This window comes from Salvelinus fontinalis, chromosome 12 (assembly GCF_029448725.1).
Source record: "Salvelinus fontinalis isolate EN_2023a chromosome 12, ASM2944872v1, whole genome shotgun sequence".
NCBI classification, from domain to species: domain Eukaryota; kingdom Metazoa; phylum Chordata; class Actinopteri; order Salmoniformes; family Salmonidae; genus Salvelinus; species Salvelinus fontinalis.
The window spans coordinates 13,749,954-13,764,678 of record NC_074676.1 but is presented as its reverse complement, the minus strand read 5'-3'; the positions used below and the strand labels follow the sequence as shown (position 1 = coordinate 13,764,678).

The window sequence follows — 14,725 nt, the reverse complement described above, 5'->3', positions numbered from 1 at the left end:
CTCACAAAGGGGAACCTGTCTCGTTAAGATGCTTATAGAAAGCACTGGGCTCGTTGATATGCAAGGCGAGAGTGGCCCACAGTTTTCCTGCTTTAGAGTTAATTAAGTAGCAGGCAGACACCGTTTGGCAGAGTGCCCCGGCTGGTCTACCCCCCTCTCCCCTCCGGAGCCCTGGGATGGCTACCGCCCTGGCATTCCTACAGTCTGGCCCCCATGGAGGGGTGATGGGTACAGAGCGTTGGGGTGCGCCCGACAGAGTGCCCCTTCATGGTGCTGCCCACTGCACCAGTCCAAACTGTCTCAAACTGTCTCCATTCATCCATCTCTCTCTCTCTTTCCCTGTTTCTTTACCCCTCTCTTTTCCTCTCCTTCTCCACAGTCCCTCCCTCTCCATCTCTCTCTCCCCCAGTCTTTTTATCACTGCAGAGACCGTCGCATAGCAATACCGGACACACAGTGCTGCTTAATGTTCTAACCACAAAGCCGAGCAGAGCCGGAGAGGTGCCGGTCACCAACAGAGGCATACTTCATCAAGTCCAGGGTAGTGTGTGTGTGTGTGTGTGTGTGTGTGTGTGTGTGTGTGTGTGTGTGTGTGTGTGTGTGTGTGTGTGTGTGTGTGTGTGTGTGTGTGTGTGTGTGTGTGTGTGTGAAGCATAAACAGGACAGACTCCCCCAAAACTCCTGCAACAGACAACTCTTAATTGAGGATCCATCACTGACGGAACCAATCAATAGTTTGCGGTCTTGACTCGACAACGCAACACATTACATTCGGAAGGCCTTGGGTTCCATCTGAAACGGTACCCTATTCCCTATATAGTGCACTACTTGTAGGGAACTGGGTGCCATTTGACTATGGCTCTTGTAGGGAACTGGGTGCCATTTCGGACGGATCTTTGGTCTAGGGAGAGATAGACATTCCTCTCTCTATCTATTCACCATGCCCAATAATTACTCTGCCCCACTTTGTAGTTCCATTCAGAGAGTCTGCACCGCAGTGTCCTCTGCTTTAGCCTGACCTTGGGAGTCATGGAGAGATGTTGGCCAGGGAAGAGGCTGGACCATGCCATTAAATCTGTGGGGGTTTAGCTCTCAGAGCTCTCAATCTCTTGTAAGCTAGGCCCGGTAATACCAGCTCTTTTTCGCTGGTTAATGTACTGTTTGGCTGTGTTGTGTTGAGGGGCCAGAGAGGTTGAGGGGATGCCATCTTTACAGGGGGGCACATGGGGGTGGTGGTGGGTGAACCTCTATATCTGTGGCTTGGGTATCAGAAAGGGTCAACCAGCCAGCCAGCACGCCAGTCAGCCAGATAGAGATAGAGCTCAACCAGAGCGCTAGGGAGCAGTCAGCCTGCGTGTCACCCTGTCAGCCAGCGAGCCAGTCAGGGACTGAGCTCAACTGTGGGGGTGGGGAGCAGTCACTGTGTGTGTCAACTAGTGATGGGGGGGGAAATAAATACAGTTACATATCGCTATACGTATCATTTATCGCTATACATATCATTTATCGCTATACATATCATTTACCGCTAAACATATAACTTATCGCTATTTGACTCCAGGTATGTGTCGAGGTACAGATCTGGGGAAGGGTACCAAAAATGTCTGCAGCATTGAATGTTCCCAAGAACACAGTGGCCTCCATCATTCTTAAATGGATGAAGTTTGGAACCACCAAGAATCTTCTTAGAGCTGATCGCCCGGCCAAACTGAGCAATCTGGGGAGAAGGGCCTTGGTCAGGGAGGTGACCAATAACCCGATGGTCACTCTGACAGAGCACTAGAGTTCCTCTGTGGAGATGGAAGAACCTTCCAAAAGGACAACCATCTCTGCAGGCCTTTATGACCGGCACCTCTCCGGCTCTGTTCGTTGTCGAGTCAAGACCGCAAACTATTGATTGGTTCCGTCAGTGATGAATCCTCAATTAAGAGTTGTCTGTGGCAGGAGTTTTGGGGGAGTCTGTCCTGTTTATGCTTGACACACACACACACACACACACACACACACACACACACACACACACACACACACACACACACACACACACACACACACACACACACACACACACACACACACACACACACACACACACACACACACTACCCTGGACTTGATGAAGTATGCCTCTGTTGGTGACCGGCACCTCTCCGGCTCTGCTCGGCTTTGTGGTTAGAACATTAAGCAGCACTGTGTGTCCGGTATTGCTATGCGACGGTCTCTGCAATGATAAAAAGACTAGGGGAGAGAGAGATGGAGAGGGAGGGACTGTGGAGAAGGAGAGGAAAAGAGAGGGGTAAAGAAACAGGGAAAGAGAGAGAGAGATGGATGAATGGAGACAGTTTGAGACAGTTTGGACTGGTGCAGTGGGCAGCACCATGAAGGGGCACTCTGTCGGGCGTACCCCAACGCTCTGTACCCATCACCCCTCCATGGGGGCCAGACTGCAGGAATGCCAGGGCGGTAGCCATCCCAGGGCTCTGGAGGGGAGAGGGGGGTAGACCAGCCGGGGCACTCTGCCAAAAGGTGCCTGCCTGGTACTTAATTAACTCTAAAGCAGGAAAACTGTGGGCCACTCTCGCCTTGCAGGCCTAGTCACGGCCTGATCAAATAAAATTTGATTTGATTTGAGTGGCCAGACAGAAGCCACTCCTCAGTAAAAGGCACATGATAGACTGCTTTGAGTTTGTCAAAAGGCACCTAAAGACTCTCAGACCATGAGAACAAGATTCTCTGGTCTGATAAAACTAAAATTTAACTATTTGGCCTGAATGCCAAGCGTCACGTCTGAAGAAAACCTGGCAGCATTCCTAAGGTGAAGCATGGTGGTGGCAGCATCATGCTGTGGGGATGTTTTTCAGTGGCAGGGACTGGGAAACTAGTCAGGATCAAGGCAAAGAAGAACAGAGCAAAGTACAGAAAGATTCTTGATGAAAACCTGCTCCAGAGTGCTCAGGAACACAGACTAGGGCGAAGGTTCAACTTCCAACAGGACAACGACCCTAAGCACACAGACAACGCAGGAGTGACTACGGGACAAGTCACTGAATGTCCTTGGGTGGCCCAGCCAGAGACCGGACTTGACCACGATCGAACATCTCTGGAGAGACCTGAAAATAGCTGTGCAACAACGCTCCCCATCAAACCTGACAGAGCTTGAGCGTATCTGCAGAGAAGAATAGGAGAAACTCCTCAAATACAGGTGTGCCAAGCTTGTAGCGTCATACCCAAGAAGACTCGAGGCTGTAATCGCTGCCAAAGCTTCTTCAACAAAGTACTGGGAAAAGGGTTTTTACGTTTAATACATTTGCAAAAAATAAATTGTGTGTAAAAACTATTTAATCCATTTTAAAATTAGGCTGTAACGTAACAAAATGTGGAAAAAGTCAACACTTTCCGAATGCACTCTAGCTATAGCATTAGCTATTTTTCACCCTATAGCTTGGTTTCCATCTTTTCCATTTTAGTCATTTAGCAGATGCTCTTATCCAGAGCGACTTACAGGAGCAATTAAGGTTAAGTGCCTTGCTCAAGGGCACATTGACCGATTTTTCACCTAGTCGGCTCTGGGATTCGAACAAGCGACCGTTCAGTTACTGGCCAAATGCTCTTAACCACTAGACTTTTTAAATAGTGAGCCAACATGTTTTCAGCACTTTTATTTCCCTGACTAATCAAAACTCGTTTTCTCATGCTCTCTCTTGTCTCAGACACATAGTGAGCAATATGTTTGGAACATGAAATCGCAATAAAATCACGTTATCGAACCGCAATACATATAGAACCATGAGAATCACAATACATATCGTATCGGCACCTAAGTATCGTGATAATATGTCTCGTGATGTCCCTGGCAATTCCCAGCCCTGATGTCAGCCCGTCTGCCTAGACCATCTCAGACCTCCTCCCGTACTCTGGGTTTTACTTTGTTACATTTTTTATTTAACCTTTATTGAACTAGGCAAGTTAAGTTAGTTAAAAACAAATTCATATTTACAATGACAGCCTACCCCGGATGATGCTGGGCTAATTGTACGCCGCCCTACTGGGCTCCTGATCACGGCCGGTTGTGATACAGCCCGGGATCGAACCCGGGTCTGCAGTGACGCCTCTAGCACTGCTGTGCCACTCAGGATTCTACTAAAATGGGTGACAGGTCTGCCACCACTGGAGCTTCTTCTAGGCACTGACTGTGTGGTGGTCACTGGCAGAAGTTAGCGTCATGTTGAAAACCGACTAAATTGGCACATCATATGTGCTGGGTGTGTTGGATACAGAGACGCCATGCCAGTAAAACTCACACGTGCATGCGTACAAATGCATCCACATACCGTATGATCATGCACTTACACACACAAACACACACACACACAAAGACACACACGTTCTCGTTGTTGTGTTTGGCTGTGAGTGTGGCTTTCAGAAGTGGGTCAGATGATTGTACGAGTGCACCACTCCAGAGAGGGTTCTTTGTGTCTGCAGATCTGAGTCTCAGCACACACACACACACACACACACTATGGCAGCAGTAGCATCTCCCCTGCTTCACCTGGGGAGACCGCCCAGCCCCAGACAGACAATGAAATTGTGCAAGGCACTGAAGGCAGAGCTTCATGCATACTTAACCACCTCAGCCCTTAGCCTGCCAGGCTGCCACTGCAGTTCAGCTGAGAAGGACACTCTAAGAGCACTCGCTATTGTGTAAGAGGCTACGGAGCACTAGGTTCTCCTTAGATCAAGCTTTTAAAATCATATCACTGTATCTCTCAGATATATTCATCGAAGAGAGACCATGCAACAGTCAGTTCCTATTTGAGACACCAGCCTACAGTGCACTTATTCCAAATCCTACGTCAATGATGGCAGAATAAGACAAACAGGCAAAGTAGGAAGAAGAGGGATAAAAGAGAGAGCGAGAGGAAGCCAGAGAGAGAAAGTCGTAGCGGCCCTAGAAAAAGCCCAGTGAGCTAGTTACAGTGAGTGACAGGCGACCCAGCCCACTCTGCCTGTCTGCCCAGCTAAGGATTATTGACCTCTGAATCTCATCAAAATCTGCCCTGCAGAAAAACATCCAGAAGCCACCACACCATACCATTGGCAATAATCACACATAGCATTTAAAGGAATTGTCTTATAGCTGGAATGGATGTCAAACGGAATGTCAAGCATAAGGGTAACATGCTGACCACACCGCAACGCGAGTGCTGCAAAATAAGTGTACACATGCATGTTATTCAATCACACACTGCTCGTGCACCTCAGCGAGTGTCTGCGTGGCCAGGCGCTAAAATAGAAATAGGTTCTATTTGTGATGCTCAACGCGCTACAAGTCCGGCCTCTCCCATCTCCTCATTGGATTTTAGGAGCATATACCCACATGGGTGATTGAAAGATTAATTGACGTCCACACTCCAGTTGGTTGTAGTAACGCACCGTAAAGTTAGTTGCCAACCGCCATATAAAGTCCAAAGAAGAAAAAAAGAAGCCTGAAGGAAGGAGTAGAGATGACGAGAAAGGAATTCAGTTTACAGTTTTATCTGTGGATTAATTGTCGGAGTAGAGGACCTTGTGCATTTCAGGTAAAATAACAACCCAATGTTTATATCCCAGAACAAATTAGCTAGCAACAGCAAGCTAGCTAGCTAAATTGCCATGAATGTTTAATGCTTTCGACCTGTCCCCAAATTAATATAATTGGTTCAGTTTGTTTTGATATTTCAACCTGCATGTCCTGATTGTGTCTGGTGGGGGGGTATAAAATCAACATGCGTGCATTGGCGCACACAGGCACACGCGTGTGCAACTATTGTTGATATCAATAGTTAGGGATAGTATTTACTGTGTGAGTAAATTTAAGGCATGACACCCATGACTTCAGATTGTATGTAAATGTCGGTAAATCATATACATTTCTGGAAAATACTGTTATCCCCCTTTAATCTCTGGTGTCTTTGTTGTAGGGTAGGATGGGTAGAATCGTGGGTGGATCAAAATATCCCCATATTAAATCAGTGATATTTAACCCTCCCTCCCTCCCTCCCACTCACTTTTTTTTTTACATTTTACATTATATATTCATCATACAAATAATGCAATTAACAATAAGGGTAATGTATTTGGGAATCACATGGTATTAAAAGTCTTTAATGATGTCACGTTCTGACCATAGTTCTTGTGTGTTTTGCTTGTTTTAGTGTTGGTCAGGACGTGAGCTGGGCGGGCATTCTATGTTGTGTGTCTAGTTTGTCTGTTTCTATGTTTGGCCTAATATGGTTCCCAATCAGAGGCAGGTGTTATGTGTTGTCTCTGATTGGGAATCATATTTAGGTGGCTTGTTGTGTGTTGGGATTTTGTGGGTGGTTGTTTCCTGTCTATGTGTAAGTTGCCAGTGTCTGCACTTATTGTTTGTATAGCTTCACGGTCGTCTGTGTGTTGTTTTGATTAGTTTGTATAGTGTTCATTTCGTTTTCGTCTTCATTAAAGAAGAATGTATTGTTATCACGCTGCGCCTTGGTCCTCCTCACTTAAATGTTACGACGAACGTGACAAATGAACTTGTTAGTCATTTATAATGAACAAATCTAATGAAGTGCAGCTAGATGTTAGAAGCCTGATTTCTCTCACCTTCAGGGGTGGTGTGTGTGTGTGTGTGTGCGTGGGGGTTAAGTGATTTACCCCCCAAAAAGACAGACAATACCCAATCATTGCCTCGGTCAAATGGAAGCAGAACTCTGCACTGAACTCTGTATTAAGCATTTAAATATCACAATAGTTAGAAGGGAAAATATGCATAAATTAAGTTTCTTTGAGTGAGAGTGTATACATCTTCCATAGCAGTCGGTATCTTACCTGACGAAATAGAAACATGTTCCCAATGAACGGGGACGGTTTGGGGTGCCTGATTCCACATCGAACCAGGGCTGAATAGGGGAATGTAGCATACCTAGAGAGAGGAGAGGAGAGAGAGAGGACAGAGAGAGAGACAGAAAGAGAGAAAGAGAGAAGAGAGAGAGAAAGGGGGGACAAAATAAATAGAGAAACAGAGACAGAAAGAGAGACAAAGAGAGTCGGAGTGTGAGCTAGTAACGTGTAAAAGGGAACGGGGGATAAGGTAGTAATGCTACAGAGATTACCGCGTCTAATGTGGCAGATATGCTGCCTAAGCAGCGCCTCACACAAACACACAACATTATTACACTGGAAGGATTTATTTGTTCGGGGGAATGTATAAAATTCCAGACTTTGACTCCTAAAACAGAACAGCAAAATGGAACAGCATGCATTATTCATCACAGGAGCTGCTGCCGTTTTCTGCTGACATGCAAGTCCTTGGAATGTGGAAGGGGCCTTTTGTACAGGACTTTGTGGAGCATTATGGGATACGACAGCTGGGACGTTCTTTAGTCATGTAATACGCCGTCTGCTCTAAACGTGGTGGATTCTGTAGAGTGTGTGCGTGCGTGTGTGTATTTGAGTATCCTGGCCAATGAAAGGGCAATTAAATGATGGCTGCCTCCTTGTTTGCTGCTACAGTCACGGACTACGAGGCTAAGAGACAGGAAATTGTGTTTACAGTCAGAAAATAAAGCTGTACACACAAACACTCCCACACAGGCAGGAAGGGAGATGTGACAGACAGGCAGGCTTATGGATCAGGGCAAACAACTCTGACTGGATTGAGGAAGTCATATTTCCACGCCGTACATAAACAACCAACACAAGAAGGCCGCAAGACAGAGCAGCCAACACAGGTCTGATTCACACATACGCTCACAGGCACGGAAACGCGCACACCAAGACCTCTGATGCTAAACGCGCACACACACACACACCCCAAGACCTCTTATACTAAAAACCAAAATAGATTTGAACATCCACTTCATCTCCCCCTAAGCCCCTTAAGGAGGCCCATTACCATATTAGTGAAACTCAAACTGTAGATGAAACGCTGGCCAAGAAATCTCATCACACCGACTCATTTTAAAACACCTTCGCAATTATAACGACGCGCATCACACAGCCATGACAGACAGACATCCCTCTCAATGTACATCAGAAGAGGGACTCACAGTGCATAGTAACTGCTTTGGAATTCCGTGGCGTTTTACTCCTTTAAGTCCCATACTCCCCAAGGTCTAGTCTATATCCCTGATTGACACAGTGGTTAATGTCCTATGTTACGGAGTGATGCAGACTGGGTGAGATAATGTGTTTTGTTTCCACTGTTGCTGTGGCAATGTGGGAGTTTATAACGGCTGGTGGCATGGCCTCATTTACGGAGAGACAGGGGTAGTGGTGTTGTCATCAGCAGCAGGCACGTGTCACTCTGTCAGTCTCTACACGTTGACTACAGAGAACAAACATATCTAACTGTGGGCGTTGCTGTAGAGGCCACGAAGAGGCCATGAAGAGGCCATGAAGAAGTCCATGCAGAAGGCCATAAAGAGGCCATGAAGAAGTACATGAAGAGGCCATGAAGAAGGCCATGAAGAAGTACATGAAGAGGCCATGAAGAAGTCCATGCAGAAGGCCATAAAGAGGCCATGAAGAAGTACATGAAGAGGCCATGAAGAAGGCCATGAAGAAGGCCATGAAGAAGGCCATAAAGAGGCCATGAAGAAGTACATGAAGAGGCCATGAAGAGGCCATGAAGAGGCCATGAAGAGGCCATAAAGAGGCCATGAAGAAGGCCATGAAGAGACCATGAAGAGGCCATGAAGAGACCATGAAGAAGTCCATGCAGAAGGCCATGAAGAAGTACATGAAGAGGCCATGAAGAAGTACATGAAGAGGCCATGAAGAAGGCCATGAAGAAGTCCATGCAGAAGGCCATGAAGAAGTACATGAAGAGGCCATGAAGAAGTACATGAAGAGGCCATGAAGAAGGCCATGAAGAGGCCATGAAGAAGGCCATGAAGAGGCCATGAAGAAGTCCATGCAGAAGGCCATGAAGAAGACAATGAAGAAGGCCATGAAGAATAAGCAGTCAATAAGCACACAAATGCTCCTTTACTGACTGACTTGTGATCTAATAAGATATGGTGAGTGCTAAGCCCAGGGAAGTGATCCAGCTGAAGCTGGGCATTACCACCCACCCACCCACCCACCCACCCACCCACCCACACACACACACACACACACACACACACACACACACACACACACACACACACACACACACACACACACACACACACACACACACACACACACACACACACACACACACACACACACACACACACACACACAGAAAGAGAGAGACAGACAGGTGCTCCTATGAGAGCAAAGCTTTAGTGTTCCTACAACACCACGGCAGCAAAATGAAGGCGGGAGCATAGCTGTTATATGATTTGACATACTGTATAAGCCTAGAAACCAACAAACTATACCGTTGCTTCATTGAATTATGAGGAAAAGGGAAATAGACTGAAACGTACTATGCTACAGCACATGTTCAGGTTAACCAGGCTAAGCTGTGATGTACTGTGCTACAAAGAGATGTGCTGAGCTATGCTACATACATTAGGCCACACAGTTTTCGACTAGCTCTCAGTCTCAATTCAGCATTAGACATTCATCCATGTTTCTCAAACGTCACATTTCGAAATTGTAGCAAACGTCAAATTTGAGGTTAAGTTTAGGCATTAACTCAAAAATCTTAAGGTTAGGCATTAACTCCGGATGGTTCAGGTAAGGGTTGATGTTTTGGATAGGTTTAAAACAAAAATATCAAAAACAGCTTTCTATGGCCTGATTCAAACTTGTTACCTTTGGAATCAGAGGCAGATGCTTACGCCTCATATGTTCCCTTCAAATTTTGGGGGGCACTGAGCAAATTTCAGGTCTGCTGAGCGCAAATTTAAACTTCCGGCGCGCGTTTACTGTGAACACTGAGGCTGTACCCGGTTTTAACAGTGGCCAAGTAGGCTATTGCAGGTATTTATTCTTAATGTAGGCCTACCAGAATGACCTACCATCAAAAACAATGGATAAAATGTATCCCATAACATTTTAACAGGGAAATAGTTGTTTTATCATTCAGCCTACAGTAACAGCAGCCAATGTGTGATTCGATGAGACTTGAAAAAACCTGCAGGGTTTGACATTAACTTGTTTCACCACTTGTCCTTCAGACAAGGAGATGACTGAAAATGTTGTGTTATTTGATTCAAGAAACCACTATACAAAATACAATTAATTATTATTCCCATAACATTATTACAGATAATCAGACTATTACAGACTACAAAGGGAAGCACAGCCGAGAGCAGCCCGGTGACATGAGCCGACCAGACGACCTAAATAACTTCTATGCTCGCTTCGAGGCAAGTAACACTGAAACATGCATGAGAGCACCAACTGTTCCGGATGACTGTGTGATCAAGCTCTCCGCAGCCGATGTGAGTAAGACATTTAAACAGGTCAACATTCACAAGGCCGCTGGGCCAGACGGATTACCAGGACGTGCACTCCGAGCATACGCTGACCAACTGGCAAGTGTCTTCACTGACATTTTTAACCTTTCCCTGTTGGAGTTTGTAATATCAACACGTTTCAAGCAGACCGCCATAATCCCTGTGCCCATTAACACTAAGGTAACCTGCCTAAATGACTACCGACCCGTAGCACTCACGTCTGTAGCCTTTAAATGCTTTGAAAGGCTGGTCATGGCTCACATCAACACCATTATCCCAGAAACCCTAGACCCACTCCAATTTGCATACCGCACCAACAGATCCATAAATGATGTAATCTCTATTGCACTCCACACGGCCCTTTCCCACCTGGACAAAAGGAACACCTACAGTGGCTTGCGAAAGTATTCACCCCCTTGGCCTTTTTCCTATTTTGTTGCCTTACAACCTGGAATTAAAATCGATTTTTGGGGGGTTTGTATCATTTGATTTACACAAGATGCCTACCACGTTGAAGATGCAAAATATTTTTTATTGTGAAACAAACAAGAAATAAGACAAAAAAACAGAAAACTTGAGCGTGCATAACTATTCACCCACCCCGAAGTCAATACTTTGTAAAGCCACCTTTTGCAGCAATTACAGCTGCAAGTGTCTTGGGGTATGTCTCTATAAGCTTGGCACATCTAGCCACTGGGATTTTTGCCTATTCTTCAAACCAAAACTGCTCCAGCTCCATCAAGTTGGATGGGTTCCGGTGGTGTACAGCAATCTTTAAGTCATACCACAGATTCTCAATTGGATTGAGGTCTGGGCTTTGACTAGGCCATTCCAAGACATTTAAAATGATTCCCCTTAAACCACTCAAGTGTTGCTTTAGCAGTATGCTTAGGGTCATTGTCCTGCTGGAAGCTGAACCTCCGTCCCAGTCTCAAATCTCTGGAAGACTGAAACAGGTTTCCCTCAAAAATGTCACTGTATTTAGCACCATCCATCATTCCTTCAATTCTTTGTTCAAATATTTTTTTCATTCCTTTTTTTTCATTCCTTCAATTCTGACCAGTTTCCCAGTCCCTGCCGATGAAAAACATCCCCACGGCATGATGCTGCCACCACCATGCTTCCCTGTGGGGATGGTGTTCTCGGGGTGATGAAAGGTTTTGGGTTTGCGCCAGACATAGCGTTTTCCTTGATGGCCAAAATGCAACATTTTTGTCTCATCTGACCAGAGTACCTTCTTCCATATGTTTAGGGAGTCTCCCACATGCCTTATTGGCGAACACCAAATTTTTTCTTTAAGCAATGGCTTTTTTCTGTCCACTCTTCTGTAAAGCCCAGCTCTGTGGAATGTACGGCTTAAAGTGGTCCAGATACTGGACAGATACTCCAATCTCCACAGTGGAGCTTTGCAGCTCCTTTGGGGTTATCTTCGGTCTCTTTGTTGCCTCTCTGATTAATGCCCTCCTTGCCTGGTCTGTGAGTTTTGGTGGGAGGCCCCCTCTTGGCAGGTTTGTTGTGGTGCCATATTCTTTCAATTTTTTTATAATGGATTTAATGGTGCTCCGTGGGATGTTCAAAGTTTCAGATATTTTTTTATAACCCAACCCTGATCTGTACTTCTCCACAACTTTGTCCCTGACCTGTTTGGAGAGCTCCTTGATCTTCATGGTGCCGCTTGCTTGGTGGTGTCCCTTGCTTAGTGGTGTTGCAGACCCTGGGGCCTTTCAGAACAAGTGTATAGATACTGAGATCATGTGACAGATCATGTGACACTTAAAGTCCACCTGTGTGCAATCTAACTAATTATGTGACTTCTGAGGGTAATTGGTTGCACCAGATCTTATTTATGGGCTTCATAGCAAAGGGGGTGAATACATATGCACGCACCACTTTTACATTTTTCATTGTTTAGAATTCTTTGAAACAAGTTATTATTATTTTTTTTTTAATTTTTTTTTTTATTTCACTTCACCAATTTGGACTATTTTGTGTATGTCCGTTACATGAAATCCAAATAAAAATCTATTTAAATTACAGGTTGTAATGCAATAAAATAGGAAAAACGCCAAGGGGGATGAATACTTTTGCAAGGCACTGTCTGCTATTCATTGACTACAGCTCTGCGTTCAACACCATAGTGCCCTCAAAGCTCATCAATAAGCTAAGGACCCTGGAACTAAACAGCTCTCTCTGCAACTGGATCCTAGACTTCCTGACGGGCCGCCCCCAGGTGGTAAGGGTAGGTAACAACACAACTGCCATGCTGATCCTCAACACGGGGGCCCCTCAGGGGTCCGTGCTCAGTCCCTCCTGTACTCCCTGTTCACTCATGACTGCACAGCCAGGCATAACTCCAACACCATCATTAAGTTTGCTGATGACATAACAGTGGTAGGCCTGATCACCGACAACAATGAGACAGCCTATAAGGAGGAGGTCAGAGACCTGACCATGAGGTGCAAGAACAACAACATCTCTCTCATCGTGATCAAGAAAAATTAGATGATTGTGGACTACAGGAAAAAGAGGGCCGAGCACGCCCCCATTCTCATCAACGGGGCTGTAGTGGAGCAGGTTGAGAGCTTCAAGTTCCTTGGCGTCCACATCAACAACAAACTAACATGGTCCAAGCACACCAAGACAGTTGTGAAGAGGGCACGACAAAACCTATTCCCCCTCAGAGACTGAAAAGATTTGGCATGTGTCCTCAGATCCTCAAAGGATTTTACAGCTGCACCATCGAGAGCATCCTGACGGATTGCATCACTGCCTGGTATGGCAACTGCTCGGCCTTTGACTGCAAGGCACTTCAGAGGGCAGTGCGTTTGGCTCAGTACATCACCAGGGCCAAGCTTCCTGCCATGCAGGACCTCTATACCAGGCGGTGTCAGAGGAAGGCCCTAAATTTTGTTTTGTATTTTCTTAAAACTGTATTGTTGGTTAAGGGATTGTAAGTAAGCATTTCACTGTAAGGTCTACACCTGTTGTATTCAGCACATGTGACAAATACAATTTGATTTGATTTGATCAGACAAATTATACTACACTTACTTAGCTTATTCAAGACCATCTCAAAATACAACACTGCCCCTTTAAGACAAAAAAAGCTCTATTTGACTAGCTTTTCAAAGATGGCTAGAAATGCACATGTTTGGCGCTCTTGTTGGAAGCAACCATTCCCCCATTGTTGACTAGAAATTAACTATAACTGGGTTAATACTAACTAGCAAAGGATATGAACAAATGTGCACAGGTGGCTACATGCAGCTCTTGCTTTGATTTCAAAACAAACGCATCTACTCGCGACTGCTCATGCTGCAAACACAGTCCAGTTCAAAGTGAATGGCACAGATCTATATATCTATGGCAATGGCTATTTGCATATAGTCCGACTGCAGCTCTGATTGGTATAATGGCGCACCGGTTTGTGTAGAGTACGGGCCTGAGTTGTGCCTGCCAATGCAATTGAATCCTACTCCAATGTGATATGCCTTGAGCAGTTAGTTTTGCATACCAAGTCTTGCATAGTTTTGTTTTGTTTCGGGTATGGTACATTGAAAGTGGCTAGTATTGTGTTGATTCGATCACAATTGCCACAGTAAAGGGAAACGTTGATAGTGTTAACTAATGTGGAAAACTCAAGAACGTTGAGTGAAGTTCAATCACATGCTTCTCTGTGCTGGATGATATTTCTTCTCCGCGGCATTCCGAGGGGAGCTGTGCGCACGCGCAGCTTAGAAGTAACATTGCTTACCCCCGTCCACAACACCTTAGCAAAAAACTAAACCTACCTGAAGGTAACAGTGCTCACTGTTGCCCCTAGTGGCCGGTTTCCACATTATCTCCCGACGTCCTCAGACATGGATGGACGTCGAAAACTGACTTGTATCAAGGGTGACCTGGCTGACAGTGTTATGCTGCATTCACACACAGCTTGTGTGTGTGAAAGAGGGGTGTCAGGCAGGAGAGGTAGAGAAGGACAGTGGGTGAAAAACAAAAGCCCTCTGGGGGGTCTGCCAAGAACAGAGGGCACCTTCATGACAGCTCTGAGCCTGCAGCAATAATTCAATAGCACACAAAAATGTTATGCAAACACGTGGTAAGACAGAGTTTTAGTGCATGACTGACTCGGAGCTCTCCATTTGATTGACTGGGTGTGAGGGAGCCACAGACACTGGGTTGTCTCAGCCAGCTGTGAGCACAAACTGCTGAAGCCGTAGCTCACCGATCATCTCCCCAGTCCGACCCACGTCAGAGCGGAGCAGCTTCACCTGGGAACCACCTTTTTCTCAAGGAACATCCAATGA

General features: G+C 45.7%; 1 protein-coding gene across 1 annotated transcript in view; it reads right to left on the bottom strand.

Moving 5' to 3' along the window:
* The window catches only part of LOC129866837 (thromboxane-A synthase-like), a 98,661-nt gene that overhangs the window by 66,084 nt on the left and 17,852 nt on the right, over window positions 1–14,725 (bottom strand). Inside the window, exon 3 of the mRNA XM_055939807.1 lies at window positions 6,850–6,943. Within this exon, the coding sequence (XP_055795782.1) occupies window positions 6,850–6,943 (94 nt within the window). The remainder of the gene's footprint in view (window positions 1–6,849; window positions 6,944–14,725) is intronic.